The sequence below is a fragment of the Peromyscus maniculatus genome, chromosome 19, assembly GCF_049852395.1.
Source record: "Peromyscus maniculatus bairdii isolate BWxNUB_F1_BW_parent chromosome 19, HU_Pman_BW_mat_3.1, whole genome shotgun sequence".
NCBI lineage: Eukaryota > Metazoa > Chordata > Mammalia > Rodentia > Cricetidae > Peromyscus > Peromyscus maniculatus.
The window spans coordinates 76,591,182-76,618,439 of NC_134870.1; the positions used below are offsets into that span (position 1 = coordinate 76,591,182).

At 43.0% G+C, this 27,258-nt stretch overlaps 2 protein-coding genes across 8 annotated transcripts in view; one reads left to right on the forward strand and one right to left on the reverse strand.

The window, feature by feature from the left end:
* Positions 1-1,051: 1,051 nt before the first annotated feature.
* Timm21 (translocase of inner mitochondrial membrane 21) lies at positions 1,052-7,772 on the reverse strand. The gene is made up of 6 exons (XM_006988412.4): positions 7,093-7,772; positions 5,052-5,114; positions 4,865-4,962; positions 2,859-2,932; positions 2,671-2,776; positions 1,052-1,471 (listed from the first exon to the last, which is right to left on the reverse strand). The coding sequence occupies exons 1-6, from the start codon at positions 7,385-7,387 to the stop codon at positions 1,373-1,375; spliced, it is 735 nt and encodes a 244-aa protein (XP_006988474.3). The 5' UTR covers positions 7,388-7,772; the 3' UTR covers positions 1,052-1,372.
* A 332-nt stretch (positions 7,773-8,104) lies between these two features.
* Positions 8,105-27,258, forward strand: part of Fbxo15 (F-box protein 15) — a 62,088-nt gene continuing 42,934 nt past the window's right edge. For 2 of the 7 annotated variants that reach the window (XM_076555653.1, XM_076555658.1), the window contains exons 1-6: positions 8,105-8,283; positions 15,636-15,746; positions 20,443-20,547; positions 23,044-23,286; positions 23,916-24,125; positions 27,125-27,251. In XM_076555653.1, the coding sequence (XP_076411768.1) occupies positions 8,105-8,283; positions 15,636-15,746; positions 20,443-20,547; positions 23,044-23,286; positions 23,916-24,125; positions 27,125-27,251 (975 nt within the window). The other 5 variants (XM_076555654.1, XM_076555655.1, XM_076555657.1 and 2 more) reach the window with 5 other exon arrangements.

Consider the following 27,258-nt stretch of genomic DNA (forward strand, 5'->3'; position numbering starts at 1 on the left):
GCTACACAACTGTCACACACCTGCAGGGGGCCTAGGTCGGTCCCATGCAGGCTCCCTAGCTGGCAAGACACCATCTTAAAGAAAAAAACTTTAAAAATAGTTGCAACAAAGTAGTTAAAGTAAAAAAAAAGAAAAAGAAAAAGAAAAATCAAGTAACTGGAGATAAACTATGTTAGACAGACAGATAGACAGGGATATTTCCTCTCCTGAATAAGCTACCATCTCAAGAACACATCCAGAACCCCTTACCACCCATTTCCAAAGATGGAAGAAACAGCAGCCAGGAAATCCTTCTGAGGATAAAGAGGTTTCTACACCTGTCCAGTGCACAGCACACTTGTTTATATGATCAAGACTTCCAAGGGAAGACCGCTCCCCCCCCCCCCCCCCCCCCCCCCCCCCCCCGAAACAGGGTTTCTCTGTGTAGCTTTGCAGGAGACCGCTTTTAACAAACACCCAGAAAATACTTCAGATAGAACAAGCTATTTATTTTTTTGTATGTTTTGACATATTTGGACAAGCCAAATGAGAGATTTTTCTTATGAAATGTTCTTGTAAAATACACAAATTTGTAAAATTGGAGTTTTGTCTGAACACGTCGAAACACTTAAGTGACCCTCCCATACATTCACTCAGTTCCCTTCAGAGTTGGAAGTGTCAAGTATCAGTGTTACATTCTGAAAGGGCTGGAACATCCATGGTGCATCAACAGTTCTGGGATGTGTCCTGTAACTCTCGCTCAGTCACGCTAACCAGAGGGGAGGTCTGACACATGGCCCATCATCCACCAGTGAGGGTGGAGTGAGCCATCCCCTGCTTATGGACTGTGCGCGCTCCCTGTGTGCAGTGCCCACAGCTCAGGAGGGTACACAGACTGACTCCCGAGGTCATGAGCTTATGTAACCTTCCCGCAGTGTATTTGTCATCTGGCTCACTACTGTTCTTAATATTTTCACATTTATCTCAAATCAGATTCCAAAGTTAGTGGAAATCTGACATCTTGGTGTTAGTTTTATCTTTATTTTGTAGGCTATAGAAAAACCACACACTATTAAAAAGCATAAAATACTGAAACTTTTATTTATGTGGTATATAAATTTCAGTAACAAAAATTTATCATGAACATACAGCTGAAACACTGTCATGATTGACAACTCCACATGATACTGTAAAATTTGCTACATTTCATGATTTTCACAAGAAGAACTCAGTTTGGTTTGTTCAAACTCATGATCTCTCACATTACACTCACTTTCTATGGGACATACTTTTTATTCTTGTTTTTCTGAACAGATTCTGAAAGAGTTGTAAGATCACAGTGGCAATGAATCCCTTTATTCCCTGCGGGAAGCAGCAGGCTGGCTTGATTCTCTTAACTCTCTTGGGAACGATTATCTTCAACAACAATAGATCTAGTCGGAGCCACTTCCACAAATACGTATCGAAATTCAAACCGGCCACTCTGTGGGTTCTGAAAAACATGAAGAAGTTGTTACCCTCTCCTGCCGAGGGCCGTGGCATACAGCAGGTGACAACTAGTGTTCAAGAGGTCGACCTGCCAGATGATTAACTGTTGAGGACCCCACTAGGCAAGTCCGTGGGGTCACTGGCCGTGGAAACCGGTTGTTTTCTGCCTGTAACGTTCTCATGTGCCACCACTTACCTCCCTAAAAAGAACAGCTGTGGGTTTTTCCCACAGCTTATTGGTAGTGTGTTTTACATCTCTGGGCACACATATAGCTGTGGATGGTTAGGAAGATGATTTCTGATTAAGCTGTACAATTCTGATAATACTAGAATATTTTTCAAAACTGACACAGAAAAGTAACAGTATTCTTAGTCACAAGGACAGCTAATTTTGGACTTCAGAACAAATTCAGAAAAGACTGGCTGCTCCTGCAGAGAATACAAATTCCCAGGTGTTTATTGCTGAAGCACCTTTGGTAGACATAATCCTCTGCAGTAATCGACTTTCTGCATGTCCTCCCAGCCTCAGTTTGTGTTACAGGACTCAGGGTTCAGCCAACTAACTGTTACTGTTAAGTCCTGAATTTCAATGGCACTTTCTGTCTGGAAAAGAGCTACATGCACGGCCAAGTGTTACTCACTGGCTGGCCAGCACGACCTTCCTAGCCTGAGAGAAATGGTGTGACTTACCATGTGTTATGAGAATGGGTTGGACCCTGAAGAATGTAACGTATAATTGTCCTGAGTTTGGCTGTGAGAGGGGGCTGTGCAGAGCCGTGTGGAGGCTGCTGTGTAAGAGCTGGGCAGAGGTGAGACTGTGTGTGCTGAGTGAGGGATGCAGCTGCATGGGCAGAGAGAAAAGTGTGAGAGAGGGACAGAAGATGTAGTGTGAGAGAGAACTGGAACTATAGATTTAGAATAGCGAGAACTGGAACTTAAGGTTTAGAACTATAGAATTAGAACAAAAGAATTAGAGGATATTGAAGAAGAATAAAAGAGAGTTACCCTCAGATCGTGTGTGAATTATTACAGATAAGAAGTCTTTCTATCTCTGCTCTTGAGAAATCCTTCTCTGAGTAACCCTGGGTAGCAGCTCTGGGAGCTGGCCCTGGCTGTCGAACTCTCTGGAGCTTAAGCAACACTATGCTCAAAATCAGCGGACCCCGTGACCCCTTCTGACCCTGTGACCCAAGGCGGGCATACCTCTTCCACTTCAGCATGCACTGTTCCGTGCTTTCCTGGTTCAGAGCCCTCAATGTAGAATTTCACACGGATGCGCTTTAGCCCATTCTTTGCATATTCAATAAAACTGTGAGGAAAATACAAAGATGACATCCAGGTTCCTTTTATTTAAAAGTTATGCTAGAGTTCTCTCAAGGACACCATATTACCTGACATGCTGTCTCCGCCCACGTCTCGACATTTCCCCGTAGCCTTTAACAGGCTCCCCAAACACACTGATCACCTGAGAACAGAGACCATGCTTATTTCAGTGTGACTCTTTCCATGGCTCCTGTATAAATATTTTCTGACAATCAAGTGACACATTATTTGTTTGCACATTCCAAGTGATTTTAAGAAAAAAAAAAATCAGTATGGTGAGGGCCCTTAACAAAACTGGTGACTCAAAGAAGAAAACTAGAAATAAAGGGCATTATGTAGAGATCATACCGTAAATAACTTAATATCTCATGCACAGGGGCAGAAATGGTTCACTCTGTAGTGTCACTTTAGAATGACACAGGATGTTGAGGCGGGGGAGGGGCTTGGACCTGCCTCTACTGAGTGTACCAGGCTCTGCTGACTCCCCATGGGAGACCTTACCTTCTTGTAGGAGGGGGTTGGGAGGCTGGGTTGGGGCGGGGTGGGGGAGACAGGAGGGTCAGGAGGAGGGAAGAGGGGGATCTATGATTGGTATGTAAAATGAATAAAAAAATTTCTTAATAAAAAAATAAACAAACATGCATAAATATGCAAAAAAAAATGATACAGGCTGAGGTGAATCTGTCTCCTCTCCTTAAAGGAAACAAAATAAACCAAAGAATTGAATATTTCTCTAGTCGCACTCATATTGGAAGACAGGCATTTGACATGAAATTATTAGGTGTCCAGTATTAAAAGCTGAGAGGTAAAAATGAAATTCTAAAGCCCTAAGCACAGCGAGGAAAAAATATCAAGTAATGATGATGCTGTTAAAATAAACCAGGTGCAAGTCTTTTCTTCCTAATGAGAAAATTCACTTGATATAGAAACAATTTGCACTGAATTTTCAAAGCAAATACGTTGGAATCCTCTCTAAAGAACACAAATTGAATACCAAACTAAAATTACCATAGTTTGTCTCTTTGCTGAGTGTCCTTATTACTGCAAGCATGCATGAAAAGGAAGACTGTCAGTCAACAGACACCAAAGACCCAAGAGCTGAAAGAGGCACTAACTGACAGAGTTAATAGGTTAAGCCCAGCAGTGTCAGATTAGGATTATCTACTGTAAGGGGGCACGCAGCCTGGCAAAAGTGGGACCTAACCAGTGCCGACAAAACAGATCTGCTTAAGTTTAAGGACCATCTAGGAAGCTATGACCCCAACAACACCCACTCTTTCCATTATTCTGTGTGGTTCTATTTGTCTCAGTCTGTGATTACCAGTGCATCCTAATACAGGCTAGGCACCTACCAGAGGCCACACAGAACTCCCTGAATTCCAAACAGTTACAGTGGGGTGTTCTAAATGTGGTCTCTGCCAAAATCAACTCTCTTAGCTATACTTCTCAGTCTCCCCTCTGTATGTGGACACAAAAGGAAAAATGCCAGAGACCACCAGCATCTGAAGTATCTACCCTGACTCAGAGGCATTTAACAACCACAAAGAACTGGTAAAATGAAACATACATAGTGATCTTTGAGTGCCAGGATGCTGTGGAATAATCCTGTACACTGTGTAAATTACACTGTGACTGTTTTACTAAAGAAGCTGACTGGCCAATAGCTGGACAGGATAAGGTTAGGTGGGAAAACCAGACTAAGGAAACTGGGAAGAAGAAGGGCAGAGTCAGAGGAGTCACCAGCAAGACACAGTAAGGACATAGGAGGTGCAAGATAAAAGAGAGGTAATGCCATGTGGCAGAAAGTAGATTAATATAAATGGGTTAAGTTGTAAGAGTTAGCTAGTAACAAGCCTGGGCTATTGGCCAAGCATTTAAAATTCACATCAAGTCTCTGTGTTGGTTGTTTGGGAACTGGCAGGCAGGAAAGAAAAGTCCGTCTACACCAGGATCAAAGTGAGTCAGTGAACAAAGACCTAATAACAAAAGCAACCCAAGCAGCTCAACACTGTAGGGTGTCACTGCTTCAGAAGTGGTGCATTCCTGCTTCCCAACATCTCATCAGAGAACTAACCTCGGGATGTGTTCTGCATTTTTCTAAGGCTTTCCCATATATGATATTAGGACTGGATGAAGAAAACAGCTCTTTGAAAATCGTGTAGAACAAGCCACCTGAAAAAGCAGAGAGAAAGATGAGGCAAAGCCATGGGTTGAGAGGCTGTGGAAAGGTATTCGAATTGACACTTGCTGGGTTCTCTAACCTGTAATGCTGACTCCGAAGAGCACCACTACCAAGTAGGTGAAGTCTCTTCCAGCTTCTTTCACTGCAAAGAAAAAAATGTTGATAGGTTAAAAGAGTGTCCACAGTACCCTGGCCCCAGGAGGCTTTGCGTGTTTCAAGCAGGTGGCACGTGGGGGTCAAGGTCCATTCTCAGCAGCTGATCTCAATGCTCCTGAGCTTCAGAGTTTCAAAAAAAAAAAAAATTCCCTCATCTTAGCGCTAACCAGGCCTAGCCTCACTTAGCTTCCAAGAGCAGAAGAAAATAGGCTGTCTGGTGTGGTATGGCTGTATACAGGGCCTAGCAATCTCTGTACTTCTTTCACTGAAGGTCATAATGTTGATACTGCTTCCTTCCTAGTGGCAGAAAACCCTTATCAGTCTCTCAGAGAACAGCCACAGATGAGCAACATGGACACAGGTTTACCCTGTCCAGATCAAGAATGCCAACTCAGTCAACCCAAAGACAAGGGAACAAAGGGACCCAAACAAACGGTAGCAACTCTTACCAGTACCACCCCACAGGTCCCCACTGACTGGTGCATTAAGTCCTCAAACTTGGACTTGGAAAGTAGGTGGCCAGGACCATCTATGAATCAAATAAACCTACCGAGGCTGTTCTTACTTTGCTGCACTAAGTAAGTATATGAACATATGGATTAAAGAGAAGTCTGGGAACTAAGGTAATCAATCAAGATATTATTATGGGGGAGTATGTATTTATACACATTATTTACATAAGTGCATGCTATGTGTACAAAGCTATATCATCACAGTGTATTTTTTCATAGATGCTGAGAAACATTTATCCCTTTGGTACACTTATAGGTTAGTATAGTCACATTAGGAACCCAGATTTCTCTAACTTCAATCCTTAAAATTTTGTTTTTCCAGAAAATCAAAAATTAACAGGTAGCATTTTCCCCCTACTTTTTTCATATGTACAGTAAAATATTATAAATAAAACCACTTATTTAAAAATAACATACTTTTGAGTTTTAGTACAGGTTGCTAACTTGAAATGTGTTCAGGGGGCTAGAGAGCTGGCTCAGTGGTTAAGAGTACTTGCTGCTCTTGCAGAACTGGAGTTCAGTTCCCAGAACAGATGTCTGGTGGCTCACAATTGCCTGTAACTCCAGCTACAGAGGATCTGACAACCTTTTCTGACTTCCACTACACTCACGTACACACACACACACACACACACACACACACACACACACAGAATGAAAGAAAAATTTTAAAAAAGAAAATAGAAATATTGCATCTACCAAAATTTGTATAATTTATGGGATTGATCTAAACAGTAATTGCTTCATAAATCCAATCTCTTTACTAGGCTCAGAGGCTGAGGCCTACAATGACAATCTCTATTCCATTATCCATATATCATAAACTACATGTCAACAGACAGTGTGTGGGGCCCGAAATTGAGAGCGCAGTAACAATCAGATCAAGACATAACCGTATTTGTTTCTGCTTTCCACATCAGGTCATCGACCTGGGCACCCCAAAATCCTGTTCCTTCAAACACTCAGTCCTGATAGGAATTTTCTAATTCAAGAACTAATAGCTCCCATAATGTCTACTGTAAAGCTGTGAATATTACAACACTTGTTAAGTTTAAAAAATTCCCGTTAAATATTACAGTGTAGCTCTCTTCATCCTTCTGACTTTTTTGACCCAACAGTCTCACACAAGACCCCCATTCCTTGTGTTTCTGCAGTCCTCTGCCTCTCTGTTATTGAACAACATAACACTTTCTCTATAGGCTGATAATAATATCTCTTCCTATTTATCCATACAACTATTATTTGCAATGTAATAGTTACACCAAATTCGAGATCAATTTCCAAAACAATTATAAAGTTGTGAAAACTGTGGGTCGACAGTTCATTCTTTTAATTTTAATAATTCCCCGACCCCATCTTTAGACGTGAACTCGGCATAAAATGGTATTCGGCAGATTTTGTCACGTTGGCTGGGGGGACTGGTCTTGACCGAAGTACTGCTATATACGTTACCTTTCTGAGACGTCGAGACGCTCGTTTCCCCTCTCTGATTTCTGCTAATAGAGACTTGCTTGCTGCTGTCCTCCTTTGCTTTCTGGGGGTCCGGTCCTTGCGTCCAGAAGGTTTTCTGGGTGAACCCCCACACAGTTCTAGGACGCACTGTTTTCTTCTGCTCTAGCAGCCCCCACCTCAAAGGCTGAGTCTTCAAGGAAGCTTTGGTGAGCATAGAGTGTGGCAACAACTGCCTGCCCCAGGACGCGGGCAGCTTCTCCACATGCTGCACAACTCGTAGAAAAGCACAAATCATGTTCACAGAAACTATGAGGCTTCGGGATGGCAACTTCTAAAGCCTAGTAATCCGCACACTCAAGCGGACGAAACATGAAATCAACTCATTTACATTACACAGTGTGTTCGGTGGATGTCAAGATGAAAAATCTACAGGAGAGGTTACGCACACCTTGTCGTCCTTTTTCTCCTCTTGAATTAAAATGTCCTTTTAAATTTAAAATGTACCTTACTATTGACATTCACATCTTGCCCGCCATGCTTTCGCAAGGCAGCCTGGGAAACCCCACACATCCTGGGAATGGCAGTTTACGGGCTTCACTTTTTACTGCGGAGCCGCAGAACAGGGGAGGCAGGATGGACTACATCTCCCACAATGCCAAGCAGCCAGAAAGCCGCCAGCCCAGCCTGAATTCCCAGACGCCTCTGCGCCGGCCTCTGCGCGTGCGCCGAGTGCCCTGACAGCAGGATGAGGCGGGGGTGTTAATGAGGCATCCCCCGGCTCCTCCATGGCCGCGTGGGGTGAACGGGACTTGCCACATCGAACTAGTTGCAAAATCGCGTGTTCTCACGGCCTTTTTATAGAGGGCCGTCCGCCGGGGAGTTCATGCCGTGCGTGTGCCGCAAACACGAGAACGTGACAGTCGCAGCGTCCCCGTTGCTGCTAACACACGTAGATGAGCCGGGCCGCCTCGGGCCGCCCGACCTCCGCTCGCAGCGGTGAACTGGCAGCAGAATGACCGGGGCACGGGACAGAAGCCGGGCCCGGAAGTGCCCAGGACGCCGTCCCCGCCGCAAAAGCGGAGGCGTCCACCGGGCGGCGCGGCCCGCGTCCGCGCGAGGCTGGAGGCGGCTCTGCGCACGCGCGAGGGGCCGCGCCGCGCCGCTCCTGCACTGTCGCGCCGCCGCTCGAAGGTACCTTTGGGTCTCCATGGCGACCGGACGCGGTCGGGTGCTGTGGCCGGGATGCTCTGGCCTTCGGGCGCTGCGCGGGTCCCTTCGCGGGGACGGCGCTGGCGCGGGGGCGGCGGCGGCGGCGGCGGGGCGCTCCGGGTTCAGGTGACTCGGGGCTCGCGGGTGGGTCTCCTTTAGGTGTCCCACTGCCCGCTCTTTCTGGAGTATTTCCATTGGTCCCACTCTGGCACGTGACTCCTGCTCCTTTAAGAACGGCGGAGGGAAACCTCTCCATCCCGGGAACCCGGGGTACCTCAAGTCAGGACACCAGGAGAGGTACTTTGGAAGGGACGTGTTCCCGAGCGTCCCACCCACTCATGGGTGCGCCCCGGGGCGAGGCTCTCCGGAGACTTCCCACAGCTGGGAGCCAGCGGCGGCGCACTTGTGAAGACAGGTGAAGACTGTTGGCTTGCACACGGGGCACAAGGCTCTGGAGTACCTTTCTTGTTGTATTTTAGAGAATTTAGCACGAGAATCACCCCTTAGCCTGTCTTGATGGCCTTGTCACGTGGAGTAGAATTTCTCCATCGAAACCCAGTGCTAAGCGGGTGCTTCTAGCCACCAGGATGGCCTCGAGGCATGTACTCCTCGACGTTTTGTGTACCTCTCCCACCACGCCACGTTGTTGTCTAGACCGTCTTGTTATGCAACTCTGTTCTAGTTTGCAGTGTCCTGTTAAGGGCCAGGGCCTGCAAGACCACTGTTCAGTTTTCAAGGTTAACTTTTCTGTTTCTTTCAAGGAGTGCCTTTAAGCCAAAGGATATTCCTCTCTCACAGTGAGAGAAAACGATTTTTTTTTTTTTTTTTGTTTTTCGAGACAGGGTTTCTCTGTAGCTTTGTGCCTTTCCTGGAACTCGCTTTGGAGACCAGGCTGGCCTCGAACTCACAGAGATCTGCCTGCCTCTGCCTCCCGGAGAAAACGATTTTAGGGCATAGGAAAAGGCCCTCTCTGAAGAATCTGTATTCACCCAAATAAGTACCTTACTAAACTTGTGAGCTGTTTTCTTGTAGCACTCCAGTTAGATCGCTTAGGTGGAGGGAAAATGCTAAGAATTTACTTTTTTTTTTTTCCCTTTTCAGACAGGGTCTCTCTGTAGCCCTGGTTGTCCTGTCCTGGAACTCACTATATAGACCAATCTGGCCTACCTAGAACTCACTGAGATCCTCCTGCCTCCGCCTCCCAAGTTCTGGGATTAAAGGCCATTGCTCTCATGCCAAACAAGAATGTAAATTCTTGAGGATTTTCATTTTATTTCCAAGGCTTGCTTGATTTATACATGCAACAGTTGTGTACATGCCTTTTAAGCATCCAAGTATCTTTGTGTAGGCATAAAAATAACCTGTTAATAGGTTATGTCAACTACCTAAGGTATCTCACTCCCTTCCTAACTCCAGGGCCCTGTCCTGTGTCCTTCCTAGGTCCTCATTCTTACCCTGTTTAAGAAAGATGGCATCATTATAATAGTTGTTGACAGAGTTCTCATGGACACGTCATAAGACTTGTGACAGAATGGTGACGTTGTTGGCAATAAGAAGTGGAAGACTGGCCTTTAACCTGGAAACTTGAACTTTAATTTTCTTCTATTCCTAAAGTCATTCTTTAGATAGTGCTCTGTGTGGCAGAGCAAGATGAACTTCATCTGAGTTTTTTATTTCTTTTTCAGTTGGGTGATCTTTCTGATAGATCGATTTAAATAAAGTACCTGCCATGATGGTGTGGGAACCTGCTCTCAGCCTGTGAATTTGACTTGGATAGATTCTTCTGGTAAAGAAAAGTCAGCTGTAAAGAATAGAATGGTTGACTACGCTTTAAGAAGGCAGTTAGTAGCTGTGCTGTGGTGCTGCACGCCTTTAATCCCAGCACTCAGGAGGCAGAAGCAGGCAGATCTCCGAGTTCAAGGCCAGCCTGGTCTACAGATCGAGTTCCAGGACAGCTAGGGCTACATGAGAAAATTGTGTGTCAATTAGGAATCACTAGTTCCTCATTTAACACAAAATATGAACATTTATAAACATTATGTTCTATAAGAAATACAGCAGAATGCATATCAGGTTTGGTTAATTTATACCTAGTCTAATTTATTTCATACTAGCAAATACAATTTAAAGTTATTTTTATAAATGTCTTGAGCTTATTCTAAGCTGTTAGGCAAAACGTTGACTCAAGATGCATTTACTGCTAATCCATTGTCCTTCTGTCTGGATGTTTTCTTTGTGGTACTTGAAAAATGTTTCCAAACTAAACAGTGGATTTGACATAGAGCTGTTTGAGGATATGTGTTCAGCTCACTGGTTATTTGGTGGAGTGGCCCATTTACAATGTGAAGTCAGTTTCAGGAAGAAATGGAGATGTGCTTTTTAATCATGCCAAAATTAAATTGACAGATATTTGAAATGGTAAAAAGAGCTCCAAAAGGGTTGTCAGAAGAATCTTGGGGATGCTCCTCTTCTTGCTTGGGACCATAATATCTTTTAAATTATCTAGTTAGAGACTTAGTTATCTATTTTATGAAACGAGGGGAAGGAGTCTCTTTTAAAGGCACCCCCCCCAAAAAAAAAACACCCACAAAAAGTAGCCATGCCATTTTTAGAAAAGTATTAAAAGTAAAATACCCTTGCTTTTCTTACAAATGTAGAATGCAATAAGTTGTACAGCATTCCCTTGTGCAGAATATGCCATTAAGATGTATTTGAAGAGTAAACTGGTAAATAAGCTGTAGTAAATGCTTTAGTCAAAGATACACATATCTGTTTGGTGTCAGATTAGGGAAAAGCCTTTGGTACCTTTTTCTTTCCTAAATAACTGACGCCAGAAAGTACCTACCTGCCCAGTCATTACTTAACTGTGTAGGGAGAGTAAACAGCTTGATGTTGAAGATGTCATAGTACACGTTTGTGGTGGTATTGTGTTCCCCAAAATATTGTGCACTCTAATAAACTTATCTGGGGTCAGAGACAGAACAGCCACAATATTAAACATGGAGGTTAGGCAGTGGTAGCACACGCCTTTAATCCTAGCATTCCAGAGGCAGAAGTCTGTCTGGATCTCTGTGAGTTCAAGGCCACATTGGAAACAGTCAGGCATGGTTACTCACACCTTTAATTCCAAGAAGTGATGGCAGAAAGCAGAAAGGTATTTAAGGTGTGAGGACCAGGAACTAGAGGCTGGTTAAGCTTTTAGGCTTTTGAGCAGCACAGTTCAGCTGAGAGTCATTCAGTTTGAGAAAACAGGATCACCTGAGGAATTGGCAAGGTGAGGAAGCTGTGGCTTGTTCTGCTTCTCTGATCTTCCTGTGTTCACCCCAATACCTGGCTCCAAGTCTGATTTTATTTTTAAGATTCCTGCTACACACGTTAATCTACAGTTCTTGTACACATACTTAGAAACGAGATGATCTTGTTTCTCAGCAAGTGAGCGAACTGCCTGGATTAGGCCTGTGTTCTCATGTTTCTTGAAAGCTGAGTAGTAATGTGCTTCTCAGAGGCATAGCCCTCACATGTGGGGAGGGGCCACAGAGGCCCTCTTTCTGATGTGTAAAATTGACACAAAGACTTTGGGGGTAAATATTAACTAATTTAAATAGAAGTCTTCATAAGACATAAAATATTAAGAGAACATATAAATTGTACAGAGAGGCCTGCCTACTGTACATTGCTTCCACCAAACATTGTTCTTATGACTATATCTTAGCTTCAGTATGTTGGCTTTTCTTCCAGACATTTGCACATGCGTGCGTGCGTGCATGTACGTGTACACACGTGCCTTTTCCTTTTAAAGAAATTAAAAAATACATTTACTATTAAACTATGGCCCGGTATTTCACCTGGTGTATTTATTTGGAAAGTGTTGAATACTGCCTGAATGCTGTGTATGTTGTGGGTGCTGAATTGGAGTGCGGGGTGAAAGCCCCTTGGTGACAGTAGAGAAGACAGTCAAGTTCAGTGTTGGGTGGTGACATGGTGACACATAGGGGAAGAGCTTAAAGGGCCCGTCCTCAGGAGCTGGATGAGTCTGAGATGGCTTCCAAGGACCTCTGGATGAGGTCATGTTGTTGGAGTAAGTGCTTACAGTAGGTGAGTAGCACGCTGCGCAGATAGCTGGAAGACAGCATGGGCCTGTTTATATTTAAAACGACTGTGTAGACATTGCCTCTCCATTGGCTGTTGTTAATGTCATGGATACAGTGCGGCTTTAACAGTTCCTATCCCTAGGCTGTGTCTGCTGTTTTTCTTCTCCAAGACAAATAGCTTTGAGGTGAACATTTATTGAGAGAATGATCAGGGAACATTTTCTTGAGTTAAGGCTTATTTCTAGAAATGGAATCCTGATGTATGGTTTTTAAGGATCTCAGTTCACACTACTAGACTTGGCTGCGTAAGACCCTCACTGCTCTGTCTGTCCTTGCACCAGCGAGATAGCCAGCTTCTCTGTAACATGGTGAGCAAGAGTCCTTAACACGTTTGGTTTTTGCTAGGTTAAAGTTTATGCACCATACTATTTTTCTTTTTCTTTTTAGATAGGCCTAAGGTAATACTTTTTGTTTTTCTAGCTTTAAAAGAATCTTTTATTATTTGTATGTGTAGGTGTGTGTGTGTTTGTGTGAGGTTTCCTGCACCTAAGTGCAGGCGCTGGTAGATGCCAGGGGCCTTAGGTTCTCCTGGAACTGAAATGCAGGCTGTTGTGAGCTGCCTGGTGCTGCCTGGTGTAGGTGTAGGCACCAAACTCGAGTCCTGTGTGAGTGCAGCACCCACTCATAAACCCTGAACCATCTCAGCAGCCATCCAGCATCTCCTGATTGAAAAAATACACTGTGGCAAAACACTGTTACCAATATCATAATGCTTTTTAGGTAAGTTTATACTTGACTTACCACAATGTGTTTGTTTATATTGGAAAGAATGGTGTGTGTTAGTGAGATCATTCAGTGCTTAGTGTGTATATGAAACCTTGGACTTCTTGGATCAAGCCTCCACATAGATGGTATATGTAAGTCAATATAGACTATAAGAATAATCACAAGTAATTTTCAATCACTTTAGAATGTATTCTTTAGAAAAGCGATTTACTGTGTTGACTGGTACCTTCCCTTCTTAATACATTTTGTTATTGGAAACGCTCCATTTTGTGGTTCGTGGTTAGACCAGTCCTAGGAAGCTAGTATTATTTGGGCATCATTCTTTGCTTCTGATTTTTGTGTGAGGGCCAGGTAAATGGGCTTGAAGCTTTTCTGCTGTAGAAATCTTTGTTAAACACAGAATTTCAACAGAAGTATAAAAGTATATGGTAGAGTTAGGGTTTTCTGATTAGACAGTCTGGGGTGACATTCCCAGACTTTCAGGTATATGCCCCCCCCCCTTCCTGCTCTCCAGAGTCAGACTGAGACCCGCTGTCTGGCCTAGCTCAGTCTGGAGAGTCAGATGAGACGGGATGCACACTGGGCTACATTTGCTCAAGGCTGAGTGCAGAAGCATGTGCTGTCTGTGGTTCTACTGTGTGTGTTGTTACCCTCCAGGCTCTGGGAGAGTTTATCCACCCTGTCATGCCAGGCTGCCAGGGTGCAGACCACAGCTAATATTTATGGGGAGCTTCTCATGTGCAGGCCACTCTGCTTGTTGTTAACCAGGGGAGAAAAATCATTCTGCTGCTGCTAGAAGTCTAGAGGAATGAATGCCGCTCGTTGAGCTGGGGGCTTGGAGGATTTGACGAGTACCGAGATACGTGTTGTGGTGCACTCCCTGTCTTGGCAAAAGCTAACAGGCTACATTGCTGCTCAGTCAACTGAGGCTTTGGTCCAGGACCCTGTGTTGCTTGTGCTTCTCATGGTGGGATGTGCTTGGAGCTGAGAATTGGCATCTTTTATGGCCCATCTCTCAGCTTCCAGAGAGTTAACTAGCTTTCATTGAAATTCTTATGACAGCCTGTTTTTGCTTCTAATCAAGTCCTTTTTTTTTTTTTTTTTTTTTTTTTTGTGTTATTCCAAATACCAGGTTGATCCTGAGGGTGGTTAAACATTGGTGAATGAGAAATGGGTAATACGTACTCTATATTGCACCTTAAATAGCATGAGGGTGTAGAGTTGTATCAGTAGCTGATGGATATGTGTTGTACATTGCTCAAAGAAGTAGCTTCTAGGCATTCCCAAGAGCAATAGAGTCCACTGGGAGAGCTCATGGGGCTGCTTCCTAAAACTGGCATCTGTGGACTGTGGCGGCCTGTTCCTTCAGCCCTCCTCCAGTCTGCCAGTGAGCCTCACTTGTTTTCAGGACTGACCTTAATACAAACTTGCTTTAGAAACTTTGAGAATGTTTATTTCATCAATACTAAAAACCTGTAAATTATAAGATGCATTATTTTATGCATATCTAAAAAGACAGCTGGTATTAAAATGTAGGAAACCTTTGGATATAGGTACTTCTGTGCCTAACTAAAGGATAGTTAAACCTTTAAAGGATAGTTAGTGCTATCTTTTGAAAATCTTTCAAAGATCAACAAAGTTGTAGGTTGTGTTGATAGATCTAGCTCACAGATACGAAGTTATTAAAAATGTATGGATTCTACCTTCATTAGGTTTCTGTTATATTAATGAAACTGACCGCTCAATATGTCTGTTTTACTAGATTTACTAGTAACTAGATTTACTTGTTAGCTTGACACAGCCTAAAAACCATCTGAGAAGGGAATCTCAGTTGGGGATTGCCCAGATCAGATTGGCCTCTGGCATGGTTGTGAGTGATTGTCTTGACTGTTAACTGATGGAGGAGGGCCCAGCCCACCATGGGCATCACCATTCCCTGGGCATGTGGTCCTGGGCCGTAGAGGCTAGCTCAGCCTGAGCCTGTGGTGAGCCAGCAGGCTGCATCGCTCCATGATTCTGCTTCTCATGCTCCTCCTTAGGTTTCTGTTTTCATTGATGAGCTACAGCCTGTAATAAGCCCTCTCTCTAAATTGGTTTTGGTTAGAACATGCTGTTTCAGCAACAACGTGAAACTAGAGCAACGTGTTTATCGTTCCCCTTTTGTCTCCCTCACGTACATTTTGGAACGCCCCTTCGACAGGCCGGCAGTCTGTAATGAGCACCAGTACTGCACTGTACGTGCAGACTTTGGGTTTGTTTACCTACCACACACTTGATTTGAACGCCCCCTCCTTCTGTCCCTCCATTCTTTTCTCCTTCTGTCTTTACGTCCAGAGATGAACTTTCACATGGAATAATCTTTGGAGTTTGTTGATCCTTCAGAATTTTGTAGAGGGGAACAGGAAATTTACCTCATTTGGTAATTATATAACTTCAATTTCTCACTTGTGCTTTCAGAAAGGGTTCTGGGGTTAGACTTGCCAGAGGCTCATCTGTCTTGAGGCAGTCTACCAGGCGTGACCAGTCTAACGAGAAGTCCTCTTCCGTCTGTTTTATGTCCCTGGACAGGTACGTAGCCTGCTTCTCATGGGGTGGTGGGCTTTAGGCATGGGGTTTTTTAGAGAAAATTGTAGTGCAGCATATACCAAGTTGCTATTTTGAGCTTTCTAAGAATAGGGTTATGTAGGAAGAATGTACACCACGGAGTTTGACATGAGTCATGAGCCTGTCACCATTACCCCTATTAGACTAGTTTTATGAAACTCAACTTCTAAAGGTGACAGGTACATTGAATTTTCCTTCTATTAAATTGTTCTTCCTAATTATTCACTTCTCAGTAGATAAAGACCCATGGAAAGCCAAAAGATCACGTTTTTTCCTAAAGTTGTATGAACCTATGGGGTTTTTTAGATCAGATATTTGGAATTCTCTGTCACTGTGAGATCTGTACTGTGACCATTGGAACCAAAATCCATTCAATCTTTAAAAAATTTGTGAACTGATGTTTAAGATGCCTATAGATGTGTGTTATAATACCATTATGGGATACATTGACGTAATTAGCATCCCTTGGAGCTCTGCCATGTTGGTATTTTCATGGAGAGACATTTTACCCCAGGATGCAAAGCCTGAAGACCCTGTGTATTGCAAAACTAATTCACAATTGGATGTTTAATACTGTATCATAATTAGTTCCGCCAATAGTACCATATTTTATATGCACATTTCAATGTACTTATTTTAGTATATTTTTACATATAGAAGTCAAAAGAGATAATTAAGGACATTAGTTATGTTTAAAACCCTTTAGTCTGGGAATAGGATCTGTTACATAATAATCTGATGCTGTACTTGATGCTGAGGGACACATGGTGAGCCTTTACATGTATTTTCTATAAGCTGATGGCCTACTGAGAGAGAGATTTTTTAAGTGAAAAATTATAAATTGGGGTACATGTGGTCAAGAAAATGAGTGAATTTCATACCCCAGAATAATAAAATGGGGTGGTAGGAAAGGCTTCCTTGGGGAGGTGACTTTGAAGATGGAAAGTGAAGTTGAGATTAAAGAGCTTGGTGAAGAATGTACCAGAGTGGGAACCCAGAGGTGCAGAGGTGGGCGGGCTTTCTGTAGGAGAGGCACCAGGTAGCTAGTGTGATGGGATAGGCACAGGCTCCCACGATTTGGGGCTGCCAGGCCCCTGGTAGTAGCTGGACTTGTAAAGTATCTTGTTTATATACTTTGTCTCTCTGTTCCAGGAGGAGGGAGATAGTGAGACAGGCAAGTTTGGACATTTGGAGGTGTAACTGACATCATTCATATATAAAATAGATGTCATTGAGGGATCAACAGACATTAGGTGGGGACCCCAAACTGTTGGCTCCAGCAGATGTGTGAATGGAGGTCCCACTGCTAGGGATGTGGAAGAATTCCGGTGAAGTGGGGAGTCCAGAAGAGAGTCCTGCTGGTGACCAAGGAGCTTGCAGAGACCCCACAGGTCCAGTGCTGCTGTCCTGGATCGCTGGGGGATTTGGGGCGAGAACAAAGACACTTGTCTAAGGGGGAAGCCCAGAGGTACTGGGAATTGAGAAGCAGCCACAGATCCAGGGAGCACCTGTGAGAGGGGAGGGTCTAGAAGAGTGTTACAGAAGGAGAGGGCCAACCAATTCCTCTTGTGTTGTTTTGATTTTATAGTTATAGCGTAAGAAACAGAAAAGAGGAGGCGTGCGCTTAGAGGCAGTAAGTGGAGACAAGTTGGGGTATTTTCTTTTGTTGCTTTTCTTTCCTAGAAGCTCTGCAGCCAGGTGTATTGCAGAGGTTGTGCTGCAACTCGAGAAGGGGAAAGGTGGGGTTAGACCAGCAGATACATATGAAGATGAGACATTTTGGTCACAGTTCAAAGGTTGATGTGATGGTGGAGAAGACGGAGGCCTGGATGGATGAAGAGGGACTGAAGGCTTTGAGGACATGAGTGGGGATCCAGGGCAACCGTGGTTTGGTAGAAGGAAGTGAGAGTTCTCGGAGGAGATGCCCTGGGTGTAAGGGTGGGGATGATGTGTGTACGAGTATTAGAATGGAGTCATTGTGTACAGCAGGGACAAAGACATGTTTGTACCTTAGTCACTGTATTACTTACTTCTCTGTTCTTCTGATAAAACACCATGACTAAGGCAACTTATAAAATAGTTTATTTTGTTTATGGTTCCAGAGAGTTAGAGGCCATGGAGCAGAATTCTGAGAGCTCACATCTTGAAAGTACAAAGTAGAGAGAGGGAACTAGATGTAGGGCAAGGCCTCTCAAAGCCTGCCTCTAGTGACACACTTCCTCGAGCAAGATCAACCTCTTAAGCCTTTCCAAATGTTGATACCAACTGGATTGGACTGAGTGTTCAAATGCCTAAGACTGTGGGTACAATTCTCATTCAAACCACTGCTACCACCATAGTATTGAAAATGAACATATGCAAATCAGCTGAGTTTCTTGAAGTAGAGCTTCTTGTTACATATTTGGTTCTGCCCTGTCTCTCACTTACTCATCCCCTTTCTTTCTTCATCATTCCTTATCTCCATTCCAGTGACTTATGTGAAGTAATTAGAATCCAATAGAAAGTAACCCAGTGTGGGTGTAAACATTGGTTGTTCCAGCTGGGAAACAAATTCGTTAAGTAGTAAGTATGAATGTATTATATGGGTCTTGTGTAGGTAACCAGGGCTACTGTGAGTTTGAGCAACAGCCATGCCATGTCTACATGACAGCATTTCACAGAAGTCCTCTGCATCCTCTTGTTCTTACACTCTTTCCTCCATCTTCCAGCATGTTCCCTGAGCCTTGCAAGGTGGCGGAGCTGCTTACATAGATATGTCTCAGTAATGGTTGAGCACTTATAGTCACTTATTCAGAGGACTTGGAACAGCGACGGGTAGATGGGATCAAGATATATTATATAGAGATATAAGATACACATCTCCCCCATGTTCAATTCTGGCAGATAAGAAGGTGGAACTTATTTAATGCCTCACTTGAATGGGATTTTGTTCACATAAATTCTTAGTTACTCCATACCTTTCTGAGATGTCTTTATGATCAACTCTAAATTTGTTTGAATTACAATAATTTTAAAAAATAGGGACAGACTTTTATAAAACAATTAACGTATGAAAGGACATGCAGTGGATTGTCCTAACAGTGACTGTCTTAGTTACTTCTCTATTGCTGTGGTGAAACACCATGACCAAAAGGAACTTGAGGAGAGGGTTGATTTGGCGTACATGTCTGGAATCTTAGTCCATTGTGGGAAGTCAAGGCAGGAACTCAGACTGGGCTGGAACCTGAGACAGAAACTGATGCAGAAGCCATGGGGGGTGCAGGACGATGGGGATGTGGGGGATGGGAGTGTGGGGGATGGGGGTGTGGGGGGTGGGGCTGGTGGTGCTGCTTCCTGGGTTGCTTGCTCCCTTGGCTGCTCACCTTGCCTTCTTGTAGAGCCCAGAACCGCAGGTCCAGGGATGGCACCACCCACGGTTGAGGTCTCAGCCCATCACCACAATTAAGAAAGTGCCTTAGAGGCCTGCCTACAGCCCTGTCTTACTGAAGCGTCTGCTCAGCTCAGGTTCCCTCCTCTCGGATGACTCGCTTGTGTCAAGTAGACATAAAACCAGCCAGCACAGTGCCCAAACTTCCCCTCAGTTTTGTTGTCTCTTTTCTCACGGAAGGTGTCTAACGTACTGATTCTGAACATAAGAGATTTCAAGGGGGAGGGCAGGGACGATGTAACTGAGGGGAGGTTGCCTGTTCTTGCAGAAGCCTTGAGCAGTGGGTACACTCACATGGTGGCATGTATCAAATACGTGTGGAACTAGCTGCCTTTCTCTAAGGATCCACATGATTTTGTCTTAGTATTTTCAGAGTCTTAGGACTAATATTTCCCTATGAATGTTTGATCATTAATTCTATTAATAAATAAAATTATTTCAGTTACTAAAATCACAACTAGAGATTGCCAAACCATTTTAAGTTGGCCCCAAACTGTTTTCTTTAGTCCTTTATCCCTGTATTTTCTTTCTCCCATCTCTTGCAACAATCTTCAAAGCTCTGTGTTCATTTGCCCTTCAGCCAAATGCTGATACAGGTGCTTGAAGGCCCATTCCTGATTTCTCATGCTGCCTGATTCTTGTGGTGTGTGTAGAATTCTGCAACTAGGAAGTAGAAGGAATCTTGATAATACATTATAACATGATTCATTTAGACATGAAGCCCTTCAGAAGACACTATGAGGCCTGATGTTTTCTTGAACTAGAGAAGAAGCAGTCAGTGTCCCTCTTGAGGACATTTAGCAGGCTGGCGAATGGGAACCCGAAATGCAGGTTAGGTATGAACACAGTTCATGTTTCCATTTCTAGCGGCATTATTCATGGTGAGAATGTGTTCCCATCCTCCAGTTCCTGCTTTGCAGCAGAGAATAATATACATCCATGATGGACTCATTGAATTACTACCTGTTGATTTGGGTGTGCAGATATGGTTGACATGCTGAAAAAGTCAGTTCTCTGTGTCTTATAATCTCTAAATTGGTCTATGCCATGAGAATGGTAATAACTAGAAAATTACAATCAAGAAATTAATCGAGGGTGAGAGAACAGTTTGCTTATTAAAGAGATGAATGTGTCTGTAGCCCTCTCTTTAGAGATGCATAGCCAGTCGTATTCTGGGTAATTTGTGGATTCAGTATTGGTTAACTTGTTTTAATTTTCTCCCTCCTTTCTCAGAATGCCCTCTGAAATCTTGCTGAATATATTTTCCTACTTGGATGCTGTGAGCTTGCTGTGCACTGGATGTGTGAGCAGACGCTTTTATCATTTGGCCAGTGACAAGTAAGGAGAATACTGTGTCCATCTGTTATATGTGATAATAGAAATCGTGAAAATTAGTAGGCATTTTAGCTGTTTCCTAAAAGTTAAGAGAATTAGTTTTGTTACTTAATAGACAGTGATGTATCTAATGCTATATGTGGTCGTGTACTTTCAAACATTTGCATTTATGACTGTAAGATACAGAATATTCTTTGCATATACTGAAGATAAAGCCTATTACTATTGGATCTGTAGAATAAAATTTTGATCTGTGACTAGGGGTCCTGAATGTGGTAGACTCATTCATTCACAGAGCTTTTTACCTGGTCCTGGGCAGATGGTGTGCTCTCCATTGGTGGTCATGCAGATCATAGAGAAAAAAGTGGGAGGGTGCCCTGTTAAATGGACTTAGCTCTTCCTCTCAAATCTGCCTCTCAAGTCTGCCAATATACTTGATATATGGGAAGAGGGAGAGAGGGGAGGAGAGAGACCCAACATGCTCAGGCCTTACTGTGGGAATCAGAGAGGCCCTTCAGTTAGGCTCTCAGGCATCCATGAATAAAGAGAAGCCATTGCTTCTATTTCTCTTTGTGAGCTTGGCCATCACCTAGAATTTCACCTTGTGTGGAGAGAGTTAGAGTCCTCCTAATATCTACTGAGCATTTTGTGCCCACTTATTGGCTTTTTAGGGTTCTCTCTTAATCAATATCAAAGACTATGCTAATATTGATTTCTATGTAGAACCTGCCGATAGGAAAAACATCAAGATAAAGAATGCAGGTTGGGCAAAGCTACACAGAGAAACCCTGTCTTGAAAAACCAAAAAAAAAAAAAAAAAAAGAATGCAGGTTGGTTTGATTAAGGGTGTGGAGAATGACAGATAGGCTGCAGTATTTTGTATTCTTGGAGCATGGTAGAAGGGAACATTCTCTATAGTGGTTCTCAGACACTAGTCCATGAAAGACAGTTTCACAGTCAGCTGGGAAAACGCAAAACTTTGGATTCCTATTCTGCATTTGTAAAGATTATAATTTAATGCTTTGCAAGATTATAATTTGGTGGTCTGGAATCCATTTTTTTTTTTTTTTTTTTTTTTACAGTTTCTTCAGGTCATAGTAATGAATAATCTAGTTCTAAAATGACTGGTCCAATATATCTTTGATGTTCTTGTGTTTGCCCTTTAAGTGAGGAACCCGTAGTAAATCCTCTGATCTCATTAAAGCTGTTTTCACACTCGAAAGGGAACATGGTTTAATTGGGAAGGGAGGTTCTTGTCTCTTAACTTTAAAAGGTGTAAGAAATTCTTAGTTTTATCTACATCAACTAGTGGATAGCATTTGGCAATAATTCTGGAATGAATATAGATAATTTTTCATGTGTGTATGCACATTTGATTGCACCAGTCTAGGCTGCAATGATATCATCTGTACAATGGGGATAAAAACAGTAGCTACCTCATGTGTTTATTGGGAGGACTAAATGAGTTAGTGTGTGTGACTTGCTTAAGTAACAGTTGACATGTGTGCTCAGGAAAACTTAACTGTTGCTGCTATAGTTTAATGACTTTCACTATTTTACCTTTTTGAAATAAGGGCATGTGCATTGTTAAAAATTTAAAGATAGGAAGCAAAATGAATGTATGTAACATGAATTGCTAAATGGTCTTATTAGTAAAAAGTCTGGAGCCAGATACTGGGTTGAAAACTGAGAGATCAGAGGAATAGAACAAGCCACAGCCAACCTCGCCAACTCCTCAGCTGATCCTGTGTCCATGAATTATCAGACTGAGAGCCTCGTGAGTCCTTCCCCCTGAGGGTCTCACTGAACTGCTGCTAAAAGCCTCCAGTTCCTGGTCCTCAAGCCTGATATACCTTTCTGCTTCGTGCCATTACTTCTTGGGATTAAAGGCCTGTGTCCTTCCCAAGCAAAGACATGAGATCTTAAGTCCTGGGATTAAAGGTGTGTGCTACCACTGCCTGGCTCTGTTTCCAGTGTGGCCTTGAACTCATAGAGATCCAGATGGACCTCTACCTCCTAAGTGATAGGATTAAGGGTGTGTGCCACCACAGTCTGGCCTCTATATCTAATCTAGTGAGTGTTCTGTTCTCTGACCCCCAGATGAGTTTTATTTGTTAGAACACAAAATTTCACCACAAATGTGTAATGGTATTTGCTCATTTTGTATTTGTGTACAGTGTTGATTTTTGTATGATTGAACTCCTACTCAGTTACCTTGCAGAAAGACAGTATTTGGATGATCCCAAATAACATGGAATTCTTAAATTTAAACCTGACTCTGGAAATAGGTTTTTCTCTTTTTTATGTGCTTTTGGGGATAGTGCATCTAAAACATTTCATTTCAGACTGTGGTCCACTGTACACATGAAGACATGTAAATTATTGATGGAATTAGCCTATTTGAAAATTAAAAATTATTATGTATCTCTAATGTAATATATTGCTGTTATGAGTACTTTACAGTGCTTCCAATTTGCTTATTTTATCCCTTTCTTCAAGTTTTATTTGGATCAAGATCTACTCAGCTGCATTTTCATCAAAAAGATCACATTGGAAAGTTAAAACAGTGGAGGAGACCGCCACGTCTGTGAGTGTACTGTCAGTTGAGGATAAAGAAGTTGGGTACTGGAAGAAAGAATATATTACAAAACAGATCTCATCTGTGAAAGCAGCACTAGCCCACATTCTCAAACCTGTCAACCCCTACACAGGTCTTCCGGTGAAAACCAAAGAGGCCCTCAGGTGTGTAGGCTACTCTTGGACACTCCAGTGGCTCCTGGACAGAACCATGGAACCTTGCTGTTTCTAACCTGATGTTGTCATTTCCAAGGGTTTTAGATGTACCGGGGACGTGCAGGCTTTTTACTTAGTTGCAGGCCTAAGGATGGAAACTAGGGTCTTACATGTGCTAGGGAAATGGGTCCCATGAGCTACACTCCTAGACTTGGATCTTACATAGGCTAGGGAAATGGGTCCCATGAGCAGTTTGTATTAGATGGGACTATCTCTGATAGTTTTCTCTTGTGTGTGTTTTTGTGTCTGTAAAATGTACAATATTTTGATGTTGGCTCACGTTTTTATAAACAGCAGAAACAGCCTCATGATATGGAGTAGAGCTAGAGTGTTGAAGGTGTCCTTCCATTGTCTGAACTGCCAGTCATGGACCATCATAGATACTCAGGGAGTATTTGCTAGGAGGAAAAAGGTTCAGAAGGTGCTGTGGGTGAAATGAAAATATGTCAGGAGTGTGCCAAGGATGTTGAATTTTGTCTTTTAAAGAAGTAGGTATTGTGGAAATGGCATGCGAAGTGTGTGTGTTGATCTAGAGTTCTTTCTTGGAAAGCATTTTGAGCTTTCTTTTCTTTCTCTAGACTGTCTGGCCTAGGTTGGGCAATTATATTAAGAGAAAAAAGTGGAAAGGAACACATCATGCAACACGTTGATCTTTCCTTAAACGATACGTCTGTCACTGTTATGTGGTATGGCAAAAACTGGCCATGTCTAGCCATGTTGTCCACCCTGGATTTGTGTGGTGTGACGCCAGTTTTTATGGACCGGTATAAAACCCCTGACCCAAATGGGTAAGTACTAATTCAGTAGCACGTTGGCAAAGACTTCTGGACCTGAATATTAATTGGCATTCCTTTGTAGTTCAAAAATACCACAAGTGTATTTTAATTTGATTGTATCTTAAAGACCTTCCTGTCATTCTGCATTGCTGTGGAACAGAAGATATTGGGCTTGTCATAAATTGTTTGAATATTACAACAGTAAAAAATGAGTCCAGTTTTAAAAGTTTATTAGATGATGTGTGGCTTTTCTACATTCTTACTTTTAACTGTTTTAACAAATGATATAAATGTGCATATTCTTCAGTAATTATATACTGATTTTAGTTTAAACACTTTATAAGTACAATTATCACTCATTCTGTGTGATTTTCTCTTGAATTTACTAGATGTGTGGCCATGTGCACCTGACTCTGCCTCCATCTCCACACCTGTAAATTGGTATGATGCTGATGGCGTTAGGGTGAAGATCACAAGACTCAGTTGTGAATCTAGGTCAGATGTGTGTTCCCCGAACACTCATCCTCCCGCTAGATGGCTTTCCCCGAGTCCACACACACTAAAGTGCTCACAGCTGCTTCTCCCAGCAAATCCCGCATTCGTCAGTGACCACTGTCTTGGAAAAGCTGGACTGTGGCAGGTGTAGATCCTTATGTCCCAAGTAGGCTGATAGTTTTTATAGTAAACTGTTGCGCTGTAGCAGTGTCCGCCTTCTCTGTGATTGTAGTGCTGCTGTCTGTCCTACCTCTCCCGCGTTGGTGTCTTTGACTTTGTAGCAGCATTTCCACATGGATTTTCCTACCGTCCCTGCTGCTGACTGCAGTTGTCATGGGTTCCTCTCGTCTCCGTCTCGCTTCTGTCCCTGTGGAGAGATGCTGTTATTTCATGGTTTCCCTGGCATGGGCTTGCTGTTGGCTCCTCTGTGTGCCAGCTCTTTGGCTGCTTAGTGGTCATACTCAGGCCTCTCACTGCTGCCCATGCTTGCTGTGTTCTGAGAACATTATCAGTGTAAAAACGTGGATTATTTTCCCCAACAGATTACTAGATATATTTTGACAACACAGTTACTTTTTTAAGTGATATTTTTATTTGGATAAATCTGAAATTTGTATGATGAACTTCCAAGTTTTTCTGATATAGTAGGTAAGTTGTATACATTCTGAAATTATATTTGGGGTAGGAATACACAAAATGCACTGTTTTGATAGGATGATTTGTTACTTGGTATATCATGGATTATTGTTTATAGATACTGGTACAAGTTAGTTAACATTAATTAAAACAATCTTGTAAGACTATGGGTTTAGAGTGCACGTCATGTTGAATTGTAGAACTCACTTAAAAGTATATATGTTCCCAGAAATTGCCACCAAAAAAAGATCAGGTACTAGTTACTACATGGTAATGACTGCTGGAATTCATTGGGGGACGTTAATCTAATGTAACTGATTTCCAGTTCTTGATCGACAGTGGTGAGCAGAGCTGAAAGTGTTTTGAGAATTTGTTTTGATGGGCCTCTCTACAGTTTGTAGGCCAGTGCTTTCATCACGAGGGATGATCCTTGTCTGTATCTTTGTGATACAGGAGGGACTCTGTGCCTTTACTTATGCTTGTATTTGTTTCTTCTATGAAATTTTTCTGGGAATATCAAAAGTGCTTGTGGGGTTATTTGCAAATAATTTCCCTGCAGCTTAGACTTTTCTTGGTGGACTCTCAGCTGTCATTCTTGTTAGAGTTCTTTTCTCGGTTCATGTAGTCCTGTGCCCTCCGAGTTTGTGAGAATGATTGCATAATGTTTTCAGAGGCCGTGGTTTATAAAGCTAAGGTGAATGAGGACTTTGTCCCCAGAGTCTATTCAATATTTCCATAGCCATACTTGAGTGTGTTTCCAAGCTTTGGTATATTGAAGATGAAGGGAAGAGGCTTTCTGCTGTCTCCACCTCGCTGCCTCTTTCTGTCCTATCACGATAGCAGCAGTTGCCAGCTGTTGCGCATCTGTTAGATGTGCTGTGCTGTCATGGTACTTTGTCTTTGGATTTTCTGGCCTTCCCTCTGAGCAGGTGTCTCGCATGTTGGGACCCAGTCTGTGATGTTGTAAAGTCATTGTCAGCTGGAGCTAAGGTTTCCCCTTGAGTTTTCTTGAGTTTATATTGAAGTCACTGGTCCTGCCTTCCTCGTCCTCCAGGCATGTTCTTCATGTGTCTACTTTTAGTTAATATGTCACAACTCTCACCATCCAGCTCTGCTATCTAGTTATTGTTCTCAGCATAAACATCCCTTAGGAACACAGTGCTAGAGTCCTGCCACATGAGAGCTGCAGATTGGTTCTGTTGCCCTACAGCCCTCCTCTGCTTTGAAACAGTGCCACAGGTGACCCTGCTTTGTCTTACTCAGTATCTGCATGTTTATCACTGGTTGTCTTGAGTACTAGTTCCTGCAAGTAAATTCCAGATGCAGTGTCCCAGGATGGTGGGGCCTTTTCCTAGTGCTCTGCCTCTGCTCATCAGCCATTGAGATCCCAGCTCCTTCTGATTTCCTGAGCCGTATGTTGTCGCCATGCACTGTACTTGTTGATGATTGCATTCCCTCATCATGGGGACATAGTGAAGGCATCTCCTGTACGTCTGAGTATTTACTCTTGAGCACTAAGACTGAGAGTTCTGTGTGGCTCTCTCATGAAAACAGTCATGATTCCAGCTTAAATTCATTTTCTAATATTTCAGTTTTCACTGTTTCTCAGCCCAGCCTTACAAAAACTTTGGAAAAAAGGCACATCTGCTCTCAGAGGAAGAGCGAGAGGGGGGTGGGGAAGAAAAACATAGTAGGGTAAGAAACTTGGTGCGTTTGCCTCTTAGTTGTACAAGGCTCCATAGTCCTGTCACTTGGTTTGAGCATGTTAGTGTGTATAAATTGCTCTTCAAAAGCATTTTTAGTTGAAGCAATGAGACCTGACAACAAGGCATGTTGGAAAGTTCACATCTCTCTCTTCTCTCTTGGCATGGTATTCCAAGACCACGATGGCTGTCGTTAATTGCGAAGTATGATCTGAGTCATTTAAGCAAGTCTACCATGGTTGGCTGTGACAGACTTGTCCGGATATTCTGTCTAAATCCTGGCCTCCTGGTGGGGCTGTGGCAGGTAAGAT